Source organism: Apiospora aurea, assembly GCF_038362705.1.
Source record: "Apiospora aurea strain CBS 24483 chromosome Unknown utg000010l_segment0_segment0, whole genome shotgun sequence".
In the NCBI taxonomy this organism is placed as follows: domain Eukaryota; kingdom Fungi; phylum Ascomycota; class Sordariomycetes; order Amphisphaeriales; family Apiosporaceae; genus Apiospora; species Apiospora aurea.
The window spans coordinates 1,065,136-1,084,534 of NW_027117397.1; the positions used below are offsets into that span (position 1 = coordinate 1,065,136).

Consider the following 19,399-nt stretch of genomic DNA (forward strand, 5'->3'; position numbering starts at 1 on the left):
GGCTCGAACCGTTCCGGCGGTCACACTGGCTCGTTTCTCGTCCTCTATCCGGGATGTGTCGATGGTGCAGTACAAGGTGTCGGTAAACGTGGAAGGCGTCGTGTTCATCGAGGTAAGCGTGCGTACGTTGCTCGGCTGGCTCGTCGGGGGCGTGCGTGCGACCTGCGCGTAGGAGGCCTGCGGGCTCGTTTGGGCGCTGCCGGCGAGGGCCGCGCTGTTCCTGAGTTCTTCCAACTGCTGGGTGACATTTTGAAGCTCGGCGGTGAGCTGCTGGATGATTGCCTGCTGGTTGTTGATGATCTCCTTCAGGTCTCGGATCTCGTTACGGGAGTCTCGGACCTCGTTACGGGAGTCCCGGATCTCGTTTTGGGAGTTGGCCACGAGCTCGTAGATGCGCTGCAGCACCTCCGGGTCGATGGACACGCCGCTTCTCGAGCCTGTCTCCGGTCCATTGTCGCTTTCATTCGAGAGTAGAGCCTCTCGTGCTTTGGCGCTGGGCTTTGCCCGCTTCGATCGTTTGACCGACGTCGCGATAGAGTTTGGCGCGTCCACCACGATCTCCATCTCCGCACGGTCCTCCATTGTCGCGTCGGACGTTCGCCGCCTCTTCATCCACCTCCCCTCTCAGCAATGGAATAATGATCAATTGAATTAGAATAAAATAAAGGTTCACAGCCTCTCTCCTTTACCCGAATCTGTTACGAATTTCTCGTACATACAGTCGCTAGCGAAACCAGCGTCCTCTCTACACTCTTTGTTAGTTGCCATTCTGGCTCCACTTTGCAGGGGTAGTTGCTGACACCATGTACCTGTTCATTCTCACATGTACAGAGCTATTTCTGGCTTTGCTTATCCTGCCCTTATGTATACATAACTCGATGACAGTACCCTTGTATTACTTTATGCATAACGAAACTAAGTGCCAGAAGCTACTGACATTTTATATTCTCCTTGCCAATGCGTCCTTGTTAGCGTCCGCAAACAGAGCGTTGGATACGAATCCGGTCAGCGTCGTCTTCGGCGCGCATTTCACTCCCTGTTGTTACAATAGGAGCGAGGTCCCTTATCGAAATCACTTTCACCTTCCATTCGTTCGATCTCATGGGTTTTTCCTCTGGACCATACTCACCAGCGACAAGATGCAGAATACGACCGATCATCCCGTACAGGTCTCTCCTATTACTGTAGCGCAAACGAGGTGCACACAGCAGTTATTCTCTGCCTAGACTGGAGTTCTTACGCCTCTTTAGCATGGCCTGGATCTAGTTGAGCGAGGCTACTGCGGCATGTTTGACGACTGCTGTCTTTTGGCATTGCCTTTAAACCCTTACTGAATGCTCTATTGAAAGCATTATAATGTGAACGACTTGAATATACTTGGCTCGGTGCGATCCGTCGAGGCCGATCTAGTCACTGCAACGGTGGATAGCGTCTATAATACGGGGCTCTTCATTTCTAAGCTAGCAGGCTGCCGACCTCTGTCGGATTTAAAGCAGAGGTGCCAAGCGGAGGTGCCAAGCAGCGCTAAGGCCCCTTGACTGGTCGGCACAAGTGGCTGCTACAGGGCTCTTTCAAAGATACATAGATTCCTCGACAAAATGACTCCTTAAGTTCCTTTGCTTCTTTCCCTTCCTTAACACCTCTACGGTCGAAGCAGGCTGTCGATCAACCATGCTTCCCGTAGACTCACAGAGCACTTCTGATGGCCAAAATGATGACTGGTTATCATCACAATTAGCCGATTCGCAAGTGCAAGACTTTTTTGACACCCAAAGCCCATTACCCGATTTACCCAGCGTGATCCAGACCTAAATTAGCGACCGATCAACGCGGAGTGCGACGCTTTCTCAGCAAGGAACCCTCAGATTCGCGCCGTCTAACGATGGGATAAGAAATATATCCACCTAACGAAGCGGATCCAATCACATCCGATATAACGTCGAATGGAAGGTTATTCTTAGTCGTAGAAGCAAAGCCGAAGACACGGAGCAAAATGTCACACTTTCGCCGCAGGAACTTTGGGAATCCAGCCTGCGGCGAAAACTGGAGAATGTCGTCAAGAAGAAGCTCTCAGCCAACAGATCCTTTAAGTGGAAGATACCCGGATAATTGTGATTGTGTCGGTGACTGGCAAGCAGAAACTTAAAGAAAAAAGTCACCATAGGACAACAGGTTCTGGACTAATGATTGATAAGTTGGAGTAAGACTCAATTACTAACCAGTTTAATGTACATACATGGTTCATCTTGTTAGCTCTGATCATTCGCCATCATGAACACTGCTGCCAAACAAGGCCTGTAAGCCGAGAACATCTGGAGACGAGGCCGCACCAGCAGTGAGAAGTAACGACTCAATAACGGGATGATCGTAAAAGTTGGCTTGGTTAAGAGGAGTGAGACTGGAACTGTTCATAGCACTGTGATTGGCACTACTCTACAAAAGCAGGTCGACGATTTGGGCGTGCCCGTTCGTTGCCGCTAAATGCATCGGTGTCTCGCCATCGTCGGTTGGGGTATCAACGGAGGCACTGCACTGGGCCAATAATTTGGCTATACCTAGTTTGCCATCCCTAGAAGCCTAGTGAAGCGGTCACAATCCGTCCTTGACTGCGAAATCTGGGTCTGCACCATACTTGAGGAGCATCTGAACAATCTTCTCGTGCCCTCTAGATGAAACAGCCTGGAGAGCATTGCCGTACCGTCCGCCTTGCGCGTTCACCTCGGCTCCTTTGTCGAGCAGTATCTGAATAATCTTCTCGTGTCCTTCCGATAAAGCAGCCTGGAGAGCATTGCCGTACTCTCCGCCTTGCGCGTTCACGTCGGCTCCTTTGTCGAGCAGCATCTGAACAATCTTCTCGTGTCTTTCCGATGAAGCAGCCTGGAGAGCATTGCCGTACTTTCCGCCTTGCGCGTTCACGTCGGCTCCTTTGTCGAGCAGCATCTGAACAATCTTCTCGTGTCCTTCCGATGAAGCAGCCTGGAGAGCATTGTCGTACTCTCCGCCTTGCGCGTTCACCTCGGCTCCTTTGTCGAGCAGCATCTGAACAATCTTCTCGTGTCCTTCCGATGAAGCAGCCTGGAGAGCATTACCGTACTCTCCGCCTTGCGCGTTCACCTCGGCTCCTTTGTCGAGCAGCATCTGAACAATCTTCTCGTATCCTTCCGATGAAGCAGCCTGGAGAGCATTGCCGAAGTGTCCGCCTTGCGCGTTCACGTCGCTGCGCTCCTTGGGTAGAACTTTTGCAACTTCCTTATGACCTTCAGACGCTCCTTGGGTTTCCGTCTCAAACCGCCCACCTCCAAAATTCACAAATGCGTTTGGTGTAATTGTTAATGGCGGTGATCTTGCTGTTATATGTATTGTATGAAGAAGCCAACTGAAAATTTTGGTCAGCCCGAAGAAAGCAGCAAGAGACGATACCGCCTGCAGCAACATTTCAACCCGTCTATTTTGGCCATTCATATCTCCTAATGGCGTGGTCGTCGATACCGGAACCTGTGTTGTCGAGCAGCCGTCGTTGAGCAGCTCGCCAAGAATCTTCGTCAGTCCTAAGAGAGCAGCGTAATAGATTGGGCTCGGCGCTTCCCTGCTTTGTAACCTCCCCTGCCAGTTGTCAACATTCCAGATATGCACCCAAGCGCTAAAACTGCCATCTGGATCTTGGAATAGTTGTGAGATTTTCCTTTCCGTTCTGCTTCGTAAGGTCCTGCTTGCAATATGTTGAGGCCAGTAACGAGCAGCATATTTGACCAGGGGGTAGGTTTTCTCGATAGAAGCGGTGTCTTGCACTTCTTTGCCCTGAGGCTCAAGTAGCAAGGTCAAACAAACTGTCGCCATATCAATATGGGCGTCCTGTTTTCGAACATGAAATAGAGAAACGTCTTGACTCTCCAGGATCCGTTCGTCCTCAAGGTATTCCTGTACGGAGAAGTGGGCGATGCGGACAGTCTTTTCCCGTTTATCGAGATCCATATCAATCTCTATGAACCCTGGACAGATAAGTTGAAGATCGGTAAGATCTTGGAACTTACGTTCCACATTGAACCTAGGGTTGTCACCAAGCTCGACCGCAAGGGCATCGATCAGCTCCAAGTCCGTGAGGGGTCTCATAGCACAGCACAAAACGCTCAACATTTGTCGAGCATATTCGCGCATTTCGGGCTCGATATTCTTTAGCATCCGGGCATAGGTTTCGTCCAGCGATCGTGGCAGGGATTGGAGTAGTTGGTTTAAAAGATCCTGGTTTGCCGCGCAAGCTGCCAGTGCTGTAAATTGGCATTCCACCCAGCGGAAACTAAGGGCTTGTTAGTAAAAGTATACGAGCATCGCAAGGGTACTAACACTCCATTAGCTCGATCTGCCAGTGCCTTCTCGATTCGGTCATAATATCGCTGCCATTTCCGTAAGCGCCTGTTCTCTCGGAGGTGCTGAGCAACAAAAGCGGCTATATCCTGGTCCACTTCGGCATTCTTCATCTCAATGGTCTCTTCCAGCTTTGCTCCTAATCCGTCCTGGATATCGAACTCGTCGCGGCTTGTGACTAAGAAGTGGAGGCCAGGTTCTTTCCACGCGCGTATGTCTCTTATAACCTGAAGCATCGCCTCTCGATGCTGATTCCGCGGGCTTTCATCTAGCGCATCTATTAGCACGTAGACGTCTTGGAACCCTCGTACGAGCTGATGGAGACAACCCAAGAGAGCTTCATCTGGCGGACTGGCATAGCGATAGCTGCCGTGTAGGCGGGACAGGTCGTTGTGATTTCCTAGCTGTGCCGATAGCTGTATAATGAGGGCTCGTAGCAAAGCAGAGGCGTCTTGCTTGCTCTTATCGTTGAATGTAAAGAAGAAAAAGGCAATGCCTATTCTTGGATTCGACCTGCGGTGCCGAAAGGTGTACTGAATAGCAGTGGAGCACAGCACAGACTTGCCGCACCCGGCGAAGCCTCTCAGCCATAAGAAAGACCGTGGACTACAAAGCCAAGCATGGAAGGATTCGCCGTCGACGAGCCAGAGCCCAGTACGCGGATGCTTTTTTTTGCAGGCCTCGTTGAAGTTAATGGTGGCTTCGGGAGCCTTGAGCCAACTCTGGAGCTCGGAAGAAAGTTGCGAGGACCTGACGAGCTCCAGAAGTGCCTGGGTGTCTTGGACATCATCCTGAACACGGTGGATGACCTCCTGCTGCAATATCTGTAGGGCTAGCTGGAGGCGGTCGGTAATTTCGCCAATGTCTTCGTCTAGCTTTTCCAATGTGCTCTTCCGGAATGGGTATGCCACACGGCGGGCTGTTATTTTGACTGCGGACTGGATGTTGGTCGCTAGAGTCTCTTTGAACTTGTCCGCCTCGCCCTGGAGCTCCTGTACGAATTCCTGGCACTCTTGGATCAGCGATTCAATCCTTCGAACAGAATCCGCTTCGTCGGCCCGGAATTTGCGATTTTCGCAATGATGATGCAAGCTTTCGAGGAGCTCTGCAAGACTGTCGAGTCTTTTCGCAGTGTGGGCTGCGTCGGAGTATTGGGATCTTAAGGCGGTGTAGTAGTCGAAAAGCGATTGCGTCACTTGAATGCCGAGGGAGATGATCCCGACCGCGCTCCCCGCTACCGATAGTGGGTCGGCCATGGTTGCGATAGCACTTGCGAAGTGGGACTATGAAGGGGTCGAAGTGGAATCGAAGGGGGTTAAATGTTCAGAGGATCAAGTTGTTCACCGGCTTGAATAGTTTACATTTTTCCCACAGGAACTCTGTCTAGAATCTTCCCTACTTGGTTGCACAATAGAGGGGCATTGGTAGGATGCTGTTAGGTGGCTAAGCCAGCATTGCCACGGCAAGGTGCACACAATCGACACGTCCTGGTGGCTGTGTGCAGGACCACTGCTCGTTGCGTGGAAAGGTGCATGCATTGAACGCAACCCGATTGGCAGCGCATGCGGGAATTGGATTTTAGCAGTGACAAGTGGTTGCTGAGAAAAGGCATGAGGCCAATCCGAGACAGACGAATTGGCTCGGGCATGAGAGATGCAGATATGATGCAGAGAACAGCCCCAGAAGGCGCTTGTATGCCTTGCGACCCTGCAAAACGCCTACGAAGCCACTCTGAAAGCCACTCAAGCAGGGCGAACCGGCCAGACCTTTGGTGATTTGCAGATAGATCAGCCTTTTGCCATGCAGGGGATTGTGGGCGAAGCTCATAACGGGGTAGACCAGTCATTCGGAAAGCTGTTGGCGCAAAACAACAGCAAGGCATTCCAAAGGCAAATGCATGCGGCTTCTTTCGCTCGCATTTTTGGATAACGGGACGACAGGGAACACAGCCGCCATCAGAAGAATGTAGTTGTAGGGATGGAAAATGTATCCCAACAATCTGGGAGAAATGACGAGAACTCAGGGACGATCAATGTGGGAATCCTGTAGACCCCGAACCATAGCATCTGTTCAAGGGAGGAATGTGCAAGTTGCCTGCTTTCTTTGGAATTTTAGAACAAACATGAGAAATGGTGGGGTTGACAGGACGAGCCCGTCCGCCGTCCAATAGCGTGAGCGCTTTCTTAGCTGATGACTCTGAAAAGACGCTGTCAGGGTCCTGCCAAGAGCACCGTATACAGGGATATTGCGCAATAAATCGGCTGGACCTTGCTGCATCGAAGACAAGCTGCTATCCCTAGAGACGAAGCCCAGGGACAAAGCAATCGACACCATGGCCCTCGACGCCGTTTCTGGCGCCTTTTGTAGGTGACTTTTGCTAGCATGGAGCTTCCGTTTTTGTCAGGGCCTAATGGACCCCCCGTGTGCAAGTTGGTGTAGGCCGTTCCACGAGGTTCCAATAGTATAGACAGTGGCAAGTTGCACCTGGTAATATGGCACCAAGACTCGCGCAATCACAAATCGAACTGATTGAAGCTATGCTTCCTGACAGATCACTGAGCGACAAACAGAGAGCAGAGGCCGTAGATTGCAGCACACGCGCGGTCCGACGGGTTCGTGCGAACATGCGATGTTTCGGGTCGGCCAGAGCACCACCGAACAGCACTGGACGACCGCGTAGTATCACCCCTCCCATGTTAACTGCACTTTGTGATCGATTTGTCGAAAAGCCGTGCATGTACCAAAACGAGATGGTCGTCTTTCTCTAGGACGAGTTCGAGGTTCTAGTCACTACACATAGCATTAGTAAAGCATTAGCCTCGATCCGGTGGTCGAATAAGACGGCACGACGCATCGCAAAAGAGCGCAACGCCGACTTGCGGGACCTCTACCTCCATAAGCTGTCGGCTTTCCGTTCCTATCAGTTAGTGTTTATAGATGAGTCGGGCTGCGACAAGCGCGTAGGGTTTCGCCGGACCGGCTGGTCGCCGCTAGGTGTAACTCCGGTACAGATAGCGAGGTTCCATCGCGGCCGTCGCTACCAGATCCTGCCGGCCTATGCGCAGGACGGTATTATGTATTCCCGTATATTCCAAGGCTCTACCGATGGCGATGTATTCGAGAGCTTCCTTGAGGAGCTATTACTACATTGTGGCCGGTGGCCCGAGCCTAAGTCGGTTCTAATTATGGACAATGCTCGATTCCACCGATCCGATAGAATTGCGCGGATGTGCGACGAAGCTAGCGTGGTCTTATTATACCTCCCGCCGTACTCACCCGACCTCAACCCCATTGAAGAGTACTTCGCCGAGCTGAAGCGATTCATCAAACGTCACTGGCAAGAATTTGCGGAAGCGCCGGAGCCCAACTTCATGACATTTCTAGACTGGTGTGTCCAGGCAGTGGGTGGTAGAGAGCGTAGTGCACAGGGTCATTTTCGGCATGCCGGTATTGAGATTGAGGAGCTGTGATGTAAGCGTCCTTTGTTATAGCGGAGTTCGAAAGGATAAAAGATATATATATAGACTTAAGAGATCTAGGAAATTATTACGTTTTTCGCCAGCCAGCCATATCCTGCTCTCCTCAATCATCTTCTGCGCGAACCAACCTGGCCCATTCTGGAATGTCACGTACGAAACGTCGCGCAGCACCCATCTTGATGCCTTTCTGTTCGTACAATGTGGCATCTTGGGCTTCGTATACCAACTCAAGATCAAGGCCTTCCTTTAAGGTGATATCACAGATCTTCTGATACTCCAGCTTGAGATCCACTCGCGCCACCCTTGAACCAAGCCAGTTGCAGTACTCTTGGACTGCATCGTCGAGGAGACCAGGCATATTGAGGTTGGTGCGCGGTTTGGCCGACCCCAGCTCGGCCAGCGAGGAGGCATGTGAGCTCCCACTCGAAGCTGAGCCACCCACCGTTGTCCCAGGAATCACATTCGTGATGGTGATGGGCGGGTATTGGCCTTGCGTAGGCTTACTTTGGCGTTCCATCTTCTGCTGGTCCTCGAGGTAGAGCATGTCACGCACATCTTGCGGCACATCGTCATGTGTCTCCAGCGAATGGCCCGCTCGGATATGCTCACTAAGACGTAAAAGATGGGGCGTCCTTAACTTGTATCTCTTCTTTGTTTCACTGTCCCGCCAGCAGTATGGGCCCATGAGGCAGGGAGGCCCCGGGCATCGCATCAGGCTGCGCACACGACGCCAGGGAAGAGGTTCACCAGTAGAATCCACGTGCCCATCGAGCTCTTGAAACATCAAGTCCGTCGCCGACCCGGTACGGTGCGTCGTCGATCGCGTCGTCTGTCGCTGTGATGGACATGACGCGGGCGTGGTTTCTACATAGTTGAAAGTAATGTTAATGCAAAGCTGTTTCCGACGCGCAAGCAGATAGCTCCAACTTCGAAGCTGCTCCTCCAGGACAGCCCAGTCAATGTCCAGCCCGTCGTAACGTTTTTTCAGTTTTCGCTTGCCAGTCACGGACACGACTATCTTAGTGTCTTCCACTTGGAAGGATCTATTGGCTGGGAACTTCTTCTCGGCCACATTCTCGAGCTTTCGTCGCAGGCTGGACTCCCAGAATTCCCGCGGCGAAAGTGTGACATCTTGCTCCGTGTCTTCGGCTTTGCTTCTACGATTAAGAGTAACCTTCCATTCGACATCATATCGGATGTGATTGGATCGGTTTCGTCGGTTGGATGTATCTCTATTCCCGTTGGGTGGCGCGAATGTAAGGGTTCCTTGCTGAGAAGGTGTCGCACTCCGCCTCGATCGGTCGCTGGTTTGGGTCTGAATCATGCCAGGTGAATCGGGTGCTGGGCTTTGGGTGTCAAAATAGGCTGGCATTCGCGAGTCGACTAATTGCGACGATAACCAGTCATCATTTTGGCCATAAGAGCTCTGCGAGTCAATGGGAAACATGGTTGCTCGGCAAGCTGCTTCGACGGCAGGTGTCTTGGCAAGGAAGCAAAAGAAGCTTTGAGAGTGCTGTAGCAGCCACTTGTGGACGAACAGTCAAGGGGGCCTTAGCGCTGCTTGGCACCTCTGCTTTGAATCCGGCAGGTGTCGGTGGGCTGCTAGCTTGGGAAACCGAATGCCCCATATTATAGGCGCTGTCCACCATTGCAGTGGGCTGGATCGGCCTTAACGGATCGTACCGAGACAAGGTAGATTCATGTCGTTAACTTTATAATAGTTGCAATAGAGCATTAAGTAAGGATTCGAAGGCGATGCCGAAAGACAGCAGTCGTCATACATACCCGACTGAGCATGCCTCAACAAGATCTGGGACATTTTAAAGAGGTGCGAAAACTACAGTTTTGGCAGATGCCGGATGCACCTCGTATGCGCTATAGTTATAAAAAAACCTTGTATGGGATGCTCGATCGTGTTATCGGGATTCTGCATTTTGGGGTTGGTGAGTACGTTCCAGAAGGAAAATACACGAGACCGAAGGAATGAAAGATGTGAGTGATCTCGACATGGGAACTTGCTTATATTGTAATAATAGGGAGTGGAATGTGCGCCGAAGACGACGCTGACCGGTTATGTAACAAAAGCTCTGCTTGCAGACGCTTGCAGGAACGATTGCAGTGCCGAGGAGAGCGAGCATAAGCGATGTCAGCAGCTTCTGGCTCGAGCTCTTATCGAGCATAAAGTGTCTCCAGAGTATTGTGATCGGTCTATGTATGCACAAGGAGAGGGATAAGCAAAGCCAGAATTGGCTCTGTACTTGTGAGAAGAGAGGGGTACATGGAGTCAGCATATACCCCTGTAGAGTGGGCCCAAAATAACAACTATAAGAGAGCGTAGAGAGGACGCAGGTTTCGCTAACGACTGTACATAACACAATTACATCAGCTGATGTGTATGTGAGGGCCGGGCGGCGGCCAAATATGGAATGTGTCAGTGAAAAGGCTCGTTACTGTATGTACGTACCTGTGGGCAATACTTGATGTTTCACGTGATACATCAGCAGCTCATCTGAGGACGCTTTTTCTGGGTCGCCCCTAGTGAGTCATGTAGGCCTTTTCCCTGAGCCGCTTTCATGTCAGATCCGTATAGCTTCCTTCTGTACCCTGGAGATGCCATGAAGGCTCTGCAAAGCAGCAGTCACGTACCCCTGTGGCGGACCCATGCCGCCGCCAAAATCGCTCGAGCTCGTTCGCAAGTGAATATCTGCCTGTGTTCATCTGGGGTCGAGACAACTGCAGTTGGTCCTGGGCAGGCCGAAGAGTCGTATTGACGCATACTGTACCAGAATTGACATCTAACCAGAATGGACATTCACTCGAATGGACACCCTAGGACTGGCCACGAGGATGCGAGATCATGCTGCTTCCGCCCTCCTTCAAGGTCTTGAACATCCTCACGCGCTTTTCCCGGTCCTTGGTTACAATGTCGCCCAGTCTGCAGGCATCTAGACTGGCTCAGGAGAGGGACTGTCAGTGGCGCGTCGGAACCATCCAGCGTCTAAATCGGCGACCCAGAACTAGCACCGAAAGGGCTGTTCACGCGCGGGGGCGGAAGCGGTGCTGGAGCCGTTCAGGTGTGGGAAGCAGTGCTAATCCAGAACCGGATCCCAGCCCCGGTCGATCTCGTTCTGCTGATCTGGCTCTCGACTGAGGACCATAGGATGGAATGCCTCTGAGTCAGAATCCACGCCGAACACGGTGGTACGTCCCACGCGTAGAGTCCGGACTGACGGCAGCTGCAGATGAGCCGCTTGCTCACGAATAGGCCAAAGATCCGAAATCACATACTGTCGGCCGCTTTCGGCGCAGGCTGTACGTTGGAACAGCCGGGTGGCGGCTAGAAAGCCCTTGGCGCCGATCATGTCGACTCAACCACGGCAGTGCCCTTCCAGAATGGTGGGAAACGGTGTACAGCTGTCACAGACAGGCCGTCCAAGAGGGTCTGTGCAGAATGCGGCGAGGCGCATGCCAGACTACTACAAGGACGACAGACGCAAGCTGCAGCGGGACACCTTGGCAAGGAAGATGGTGGGAATGCTGGAGGACCTTCGGACGAGTCTCAGCGCTATGCAGTTCGGGTGAAGACGTGGCACATGTTGATACGGAAGGTATCTGGTCAGTGGCACAGCCGCTTTTGTCCATGTGGCTAGTATGCTTAGCCACCCCCTTAGACTCGGTGTAAATGCCTGAATGAATTCGCTGCCTGTTCATTCTTCACTCAACCTGGATACTGCTGAGAATGAATGTTGCTTTTTTCGAGCTTAGGCCTCGGAACACATTCTGCTTGTGAAGCCTTCTCGGCTTTTACATGATTAACTGCTGTCCAATCTACCAGCTCTAGGTTGCGGACAGTAGGACTGGGTGAGATGTACAGTCAATGAAGGCTTGATGGTTCAGCTAAAGACCCCTCGTTACGATCGACTCAGGAGCTTATGGGTCGCTTTGATTGATCCTGTCGAAGACTTATCCAATCAGTGTAGTTTTGGTTACTAATTGCCTTATCCTATTTTATTCCCCAAGCTACTATTTCCGCCTAGTACAAGCCCGAAGTTAGTCCTATCCCTCCGATCAGCTACAGACTACCTGCCCCAGCCACTATCGCCAATACTCGAGTCCAACCGGTCGACACCGGCGTGCATGACCGAGCCTACCTTGTGTGATGTGGATGTGGGAAATGTGTCGGCCTTGGCCCAATATGGCGAGGAATCAACCAGGCCCGAGACAGAGAAGCGGCCACCAAACGATGACGTAACTGGGGCGGTGGAACGAAGAGCCCTGATGGGAAACTGGCCCTTGCCTGAGTAGCTTTAGAGTTGGAAGAGGCGTGCTGACGAGGCACGACTGACCGAATCCCAAACCGGAAGTGCCGCCCCGTCTAGATGGCTTGGATGACGAGAGTTCAATGGGTGTCTCCATCAGATTGTGGTACCAGCTTAAACTATATCGGAAGCGCAAATGGCACTAGTCATATCATGGGTTGGAAAGCCAAAGCCGTATTTGGAGTGCGAAAGGGGGGAGTGCGAGAGAGACCGATTGCTAGAACGACAATACTATAGCTTTCGCTATTGGCCGGCTTCGGTTCCTGCTCCCGCCGGCAGATTTGGCAAATAATCCCTTGTTTCATACACCAATAGTGAAGTGCAATGTAGCTTGATCACGAATAACCTCGGCAGCAAAAGCCCTTTATTTGAACTTTCTATGGATCTAGATGCAGTCTCGAAGCCCTCTACCTACCTATCACGTTCGTCTTGTTCGCTAGTCTAGGACACAACAAGACAAAGGTTACAAAATAGTGAGAACAAAGGTGTTCTAGTTCAAGATAAGAACGAATTGTTCGCCGCCAATAATATGTTCTTTTTGCCTTCCTTCTATCACTAGCATGGCTGCTACACACGGCAAAGAACTTGTTCAAGGGCGCATGGAAAAGCTCTCAGGGAACAACCCGGGCCCTGATATGCCGCCACCGCTTAAAAAAAGGGATAGAAGCAACGAAAACATAGCGAAAAACTGGAAGACATGGGTGAAAAGCAGTCGAAAGCTTCAGCGTCGATACGGAGCAGAGGTTTACATCTATATCAAAGTGCCCCGTAGGCGCAAACAGTATCTCTTCGTATCTCACAGGGGTATGTCACCGTTAACACTAAGCGACGTTGTAAGCACCCCTCCCCCTCTCCGCGACTCACGTGGCCACCGAATATGTTGACTTCCACTAAACACTAAGTAAATAACCTAGGAAAAGCAGTATCCGCCACCTACGGTAGTTGTTGGGAGTGAGGTGGATGGGCCGGACCAAGGCAAGGACGCAGCACCAGAAACTGTTGATCGCGGGTTTTAGTCGAGGAAGGCAGGAGTTCAAGGTATGTCCCAATGGGGCAGCCCCAACCAAGCATCTTACGGAACAGCAAATGCAGATGGGAGCGATTGGGTTCCCTGGGTAGACGAGGTACGACGGCTTCGTATAGAATTCAATGGATATTTATAGCCTGCCATGGCTACTGTCGCCGTCCAATCCTAAACTTGCCCACAAGCCTGGGAGTACATGATCCTTATAGCTCCAACCAGGAGGATGGTCGAATTTTAAGCCATCCAAATCGAAGTCAGCGGCGGAAGCCCCCTCGTTATTGATTCGAACTTCGTTTTCGGTATCAAGTATAGCATTTGAGCTAACGTATGACGCTTGAGTATTTGGCGAAGACGCTCGGGGGCTCCTGTCGCGAGCATGTGTAGCGGTATTTCAGCACTTGTGAGGTGAGAGGCTTCACACTGATAGAATACTTCAAACCCTCTTCCAGCTGGTACCACGTCGCCTCGAGCGAAACCGTTGGTTGTTGGATGCCGAAACTGGAATATTCCAGAACCGCAGTCGGTGTTCCTGGCTGGGTGACGCATAGTGTGTCCAGGTTCATTTTCCAGGTCCTGGAGTCTCCAATTCGTCGATGGCTCCGGCTTAGTTCCTGGTGCGGGCTTGCATTCACCCCTAAACACCAGCCAGATTCACCACACCTTGCGATTTCGGCTCGGACATCCTTGCCCGCCCCTTTCAAAGGAAGCACCTCGTGGTCGAGAAAGGTCGTCTTGGGGAACACCGAGTAAGCTTTGTTCCAGGCGATGAAGTTCATCGCCTGCGTGGTCGGCGTGCGACTGAGAATAGCTTGGATGGGTATGAGTCGTGTTTTCCTCAATATGATGAACAACTCGCCACGTCGTAACCGTGTAACCGACCCTAACCGGACCCGTTCTTCCCCAACCAGTAGGTATCCTTGCGTTTGAAGGTACGCCTGGACCGGATCCGCCTTAGTAGCCTTTGCCATAATGGCCAATGTTTTCGACGTCGTCCGAGAGAAGAACTCGGTAGCAAAGTCGCCATAGATCAAGGCCTCGCTTGCACCGAGGATACTGCGGAAGGCCTGAGGGTCGTGAACGAAGGGCATCAGTTTAGTGTTGATGTTCCATACACAGGATTGCACTTGGGATCGCAGTCCCCTGCAAGTTTGGCATAAAGATACGAGTGAATTGGTGTCGAGCGCACCCATCAGGCTCTTCAAAACGGGGTAGTAAATGGAGAGAATTACTACAGACGTGGTTGGTGTGGTAGACGCCTTTCAGCGTGACCACGCTGAACTGCCACAGTTACCGTCATTGAAGAGATGATGTATGACGGGAGCGTACGGAGTGCTAGGAGTTTGTTTATATTGTAAACGAGGTAGAGTGGAGGAGCATCTAGCGAAGAAGCCAGTCATTTATATACATGAGCTCGTGTCTAGCTTACGGTAGCCATTAGCGCTCTCATCATTGAGGCCTACTCTCTTGCCACTGTGTACAATTACCCTATCTGGGCTACACTAGGCATTCAACTCCAGCTCAACGACGTCACCTATGGTTATGCCGTAAGCAATCACCATATAGCCTTCCGCAGCTAAACAGGCTCTCGCGATACATGGCTGCCAGGACCGCATTTACCCACACAGATCAGTCAGCCTGGCGGCGTTTGCGTGCAGAAATTCAGTCCCATCATTGTGCAATGAGTCCAGCATTGATGGTTCATTCCCTCTTCCACCTCCGGCACCTCTCTTGACTGGCACACCGATGCGAAGGCCATGCCTGTCTCCTTCGTACCGAATACACTCCAATCTCACCAGTGCTTCGCGCGCAGCCGTGCGAACAACACCCTGCAAGCAAGCAGAAGACTTTGACTTGTGGAAGAAGGGATGCTGTGATACGTCAGTCGGCCAGATTTGTATGGCATGCGGCGATCTCTTACAACCATGGGCGGAAGCTGTCCGGAGTATAGCATGTCCAGGAAATCAGCAGCGTCGTAGCACCAGTAAAACCCCTTGCGAACTAAACCCGCCATGATCTGTTCTACATACGAGACCATAAACCGATGCATTTCTCGTCGGCGACTGAGGTCTGTCGATAGTCTTCCACTCAGGTCGAGTGCTATTGTTCCATCATTAGATCACCACACCCTAGCAACCCCAGGCGATTACGATATACGAGGTCCTGAGATACAAGAAAGTATTGAGGCTATCATCTGCGAAAGGCTCGACACGCCGGCTATCCAGGTTCTGCCGAGAGCGCCTGAAATAGGAAGACTTCCTACACCGGAGCTTGAGCCTTTATCACAAGTACGCCCATCATTATGTGCCTGTTGCTCTGATCCAGAGGCATCACGGAGCACCCGAAGCCGGAAGGACAAGATGGACAACCAATTTAAGTTGCTTACCAAATTTCTTCGACTGAGTTAGCTGACGTAACACAGTGAGTAATGCTAGAGCATATATAGCGAGAATGTCACAGGCCCCGCAGCATATAGGCCATATGGAGTCTGATAAACTTAGGCAGGAGTGGAGGATTGCTCTAACAGCTGACACATGGCACTGAATAGCAGAACTTGATGTAGGAGCTGGATCCATGGGTTCAGACAGTAATGAATAAGACAACTAAGATATGTAGCAACTTTTCGATGCTCTTTTTCATGCTTGTGTCTGTGGTTTCGATCAGTAATTTCTGGGTGTCGAAGATCTGCTGGACGCTCTCGAGACTGCGTTGAAGGTGGTTTATTCCTTGAAGGTAATCTGAGCCGAAATGGCTTTCGAGGCTACGCAACCAGTATGCTTCCCCCTGCAGGCCACTCAGTTGCAGTACGCGCGGTAAGCTGCGAGACCAGTATATACCTACGCCTGCCAACCCAGCTCATGCCAGTCGATATTGTAGGCTGTATCACCATAGCTGTGTCGAAGGCAATTGTTGAATATAGAGGTATTGCCACCGTTAATATCTCGGTGTAGATTAATCGAGGTTCTCCCACATTTCGCAGGGGTGAGAACCCCTATTCTGCTCATGGGCATCCCTTAGGCACTTATGGGTGTTTCCTAGTGGCCTCAAGCATTGAAGCCTCTTTTATAGCCGAACTATGTTGATTTATGATCTGCAAGGAGGCACAGCTACGCTGTCATTGGTCACTAGGGTACCTGTTGCAAGAGCGCGCCAGTCACAAAGGGTCTTGCATGGCCAAACAAAGAGCCCTGAGCCCTAACATTCTGCCTTTGCAAGATTTTGGTGCCAATCTGCTTCTAAATCTGGTATAAAACGGCTCCCTGGGAAGACGAGTGAATGTTCCCTTTCGTGCCATTCTCCCCATATTTATTTCTACTATCCACACATGACAACAACGTTTCTCATAATCAATCACAAGTATCGGTTGCCAACGATTCTCCCAGCATTTCGAGTGCCCAGATCATTGAACGATATGAAGTGAGCCATTTGATATTGTTCACAGGTTTCTTGTCTTACGAGTCCATAGTTCTCAGCAGGCCGCCTCCGACAAGCTGTCCAACCCATCCGAGCATATGGAGGGTCGCCAGGAACTGGTCGAGTCTGGCACCCCGACTTCTGTCGCCAGCTCAACGCGGTATAAAGACCTACCAACATGGTCCACCGAAATAAACGAGCCCGAGCGTTACGCAAACAAGCCTCTGCAGGGCTTCGAACAAGATAAGCAGGTTGCTAAAGTCAGAAAGGATGAGTGGGATGCGGATGAGCTTGGAAAATGGATCCAGAGTCAGGTCCAGGGCGGCCTCAACGAAGAATCCGAGCAGAGTCGGAAAGGGAACAGAGTTGCACATCGTGGGGAATCGCCACGCAGCCGTCACAAACTCCGCCGGTCCGCACGAATCCGTCAACGAGAACTCAAAACTGGGACATGCAACGGCGTACGACGATCGAAACGAATAAAAAAGAGGGCAGAAAGGCCGAAATAGCTTAGTAATCTCATCATCTACTAGAGCAACTGTTCGGCGTGTAAACCGTGTCCGGTAAAGGCAGATATGAAGTCTTCGTACTACGAATGTGCCGTGGCAAGATGGCCAATCTAGCTTATCTTCCCGATCTTCCTCCATCCACTATTGGACGTCCTGATAACTAGAGTTTAGCATACCGTCGCTAAATTGCGGACTATGGCACTTTAGTTTCACCTTCTTCGACTCACTGAGTAGTCCGCCACACGATTCGCTGCTCTGGCTTGAAGCAACCGAAGTCTTCTGTAAGGGTCCAGACTGAGTGCTACACTCTAACGTCTATTATATTTATTGACAAGAAGAATTCTCTAAAGAGAGAAAGATCTCCCTTGACTATTGTGAGAATGTCTACCTACTTATACTCGTGCTTCTGTTCTAGCACGTATTGTCTCGTGGTTGCTAGAAGGTTCAATAGGGGTCATGGCGGAGGCTTAGCTACCTAATACGGTTCGGGCAACTTGCACCAGTCGTATGGGCCGTATGAGCTGTGTGGCGGTCGCTACGCGTGGCAAGCCGGCACCGATGACATCTCACATGTTGACCAACTATCCAATCTGGAGTAGGCCGTAGCAAAGGGCTTCACGTTGATGACTAGCACGACCGCGAAAGCGCATTTCTACCGCCAACTGCACTGGAAACATCCGGCCACCTCTCTGTGTTCTTTGTAAAAAGGGGCAGAGTCTACTCGAGTTTGCTGCTTCTGCCTCTTCCGAAGGGTCTTGTACCCCATCTACACACCATCCAGACAAGCCTGCGGCGGATGGCAGTGGCGCCATATCCACTGCTCTGCGTTGCCATTCTGACGATTCGGATCTGGACACAACATCTTGGCTTGCCAAGAGGCTTACAAAGTCACTTGAGGAACTTGTAACTGTAAAGGATGTACCAAACACGCCGCCGCCATCTGAGTCGGGAGAACAGTGTATCGCTCCATCCACTTCTGCTTGTCCTAGCACGGGCGAATAACCAAAAGCTATGGGATAGCTTACAAGGCAGCTGATGCGGTCAAAAAATGATTCAGCGAACATTGCCTTCGTTTGACTCGGTTTGTATGAGAAAGGAATAGGGGGGTCACTTCAACGGTGATATTGCAGATATATCAAGCAAGATGACGGGCGAGACTCGGAAGAAAAAAGGTACGGTCTGCTTTGTGTGTAGCTAAGCCGGGTCAGATTATTTACTATTCCGTTTCGAGGTTCCTAGTTTATACCATGATGAATGGAACTCCCTATCTGAGCGTGAAGGTGGTTTGGATGCGATATTTCCTACACAATGAGCCAGAAGCAGTACTTGGGGCCCCATGCGCAAACAGATAGCGGCAAAGGTAAGCGTCAAGCGCCGCTAATAAGGGCTTCCGTATATGCAGTTCAGCGCTGGATTGTGATGAGCAAGGGTTTTCTCCAAAAGCGTGGTTACCAAAACGTACTCTGTAATAGATACTGACAGAGATATACGAAACTCGGCATTCGGTGGCTGTACTCACCAGTAATCGAGCTCTAGAATATAGCTGGAAGCGTTTCCCCCGGGTTTCCGCATGCGATACATCCAGTACACAAAGCTATGCAATCAGCCTTTTCAGCTATCGTCGGCCTCCGTGTACAACATCCAGATGGCGCCCGTCTCTAAATGTCTTCTTCAGGCCTCATACTTTCTATATTGCCTAGGCTGCCTTACTGAGATGCTCATGCTTCTTGCCATTCTGTTGGTCATCCCGGGGGCAACCGCTTACTTTGCTTGGTTTACACAGAACAGACTTCGGCCAGTTTTTGAGACAAACGACGCCTACCGTCATGTAGACGAATCCCTTGCACACCTTGCTTTTATCACAGTTTACTTTACCATCGTCATCTGGGGGATGGTTCCATTCCTGAGCCTCGAGCCACGGTTAACTGGACGAGCTAAAGAACGCATCTCACGTATCGTGAATCTGCTTACAGTGATTTGGGCAGCATCCTCTATTCGAACCATCTTCTTGGCCTGGAACTGGTCTCATCAACTGGATGCGTCCGGGTACGTCCACCTCGCTGGTATTTGCCAAGTGATGGCAATTTGTCTAGGTATCGTCCTTTGTGCAGGCTTGGTATGTCTCGGCCATTCACCTCATCTAGTCGATTCTCAGAGCCCCCTAACCATAGAGCAGGTACTTGCTGATACGATGGGAATGATAGATATCATGGGTGGTGTAGCTGGCATATGGGCTTAGATGGGCATCTAGCCTTTCAAAGCAGTGAGCAGGTACAGAATATGTTGTCCCTCGTC

General features: G+C 51.1%; 5 protein-coding genes across 5 annotated transcripts; 1 reads left to right on the plus strand and 4 right to left on the minus strand.

The window, feature by feature from the left end:
* Positions 1–2,433: 2,433 nt before the first annotated feature.
* On the minus strand, positions 2,434–5,618 carry PG986_014354 (uncharacterized protein; the record flags this gene model as incomplete). The annotated part of the gene is made up of 3 exons (XM_066850576.1): positions 2,434–2,569; positions 2,594–4,294; positions 4,342–5,618. 3 exons carry the CDS (start codon positions 5,616–5,618, stop codon positions 2,434–2,436), a joined length of 3,114 nt encoding a protein of 1,037 aa, XP_066692814.1.
* Positions 5,619–7,944: 2,326 nt separating this feature from the next.
* PG986_014355 (uncharacterized protein) lies at positions 7,945–9,288 on the minus strand (the record flags this gene model as incomplete). Its single annotated transcript, XM_066850577.1, has 1 exon — positions 7,945–9,288. One exon carries the CDS (start codon positions 9,286–9,288, stop codon positions 7,945–7,947), a length of 1,344 nt encoding a protein of 447 aa, XP_066692815.1.
* Positions 9,289–10,930: 1,642 nt separating this feature from the next.
* PG986_014356 (uncharacterized protein) lies at positions 10,931–11,203 on the minus strand (the record flags this gene model as incomplete). The annotated part of the gene is made up of 1 exon (XM_066850578.1): positions 10,931–11,203. The coding sequence occupies one exon, from the start codon at positions 11,201–11,203 to the stop codon at positions 10,931–10,933; it is 273 nt and encodes a 90-aa protein (XP_066692816.1).
* A 2,301-nt stretch (positions 11,204–13,504) lies between these two features.
* PG986_014357 (uncharacterized protein) lies at positions 13,505–15,195 on the minus strand (the record flags this gene model as incomplete). Its single annotated transcript, XM_066850579.1, has 3 exons — positions 13,505–14,324; positions 14,958–15,052; positions 15,103–15,195. 3 exons carry the CDS (start codon positions 15,193–15,195, stop codon positions 13,505–13,507), a joined length of 1,008 nt encoding a protein of 335 aa, XP_066692817.1.
* Positions 15,196–16,593: 1,398 nt separating this feature from the next.
* PG986_014358 (uncharacterized protein) lies at positions 16,594–17,338 on the plus strand (the record flags this gene model as incomplete). Its single annotated transcript, XM_066850580.1, has 3 exons — positions 16,594–16,598; positions 16,648–17,056; positions 17,312–17,338. The coding sequence occupies 3 exons, from the start codon at positions 16,594–16,596 to the stop codon at positions 17,336–17,338; spliced, it is 441 nt and encodes a 146-aa protein (XP_066692818.1).
* Between the last annotated feature and the right edge of the window lie 2,061 nt (positions 17,339–19,399).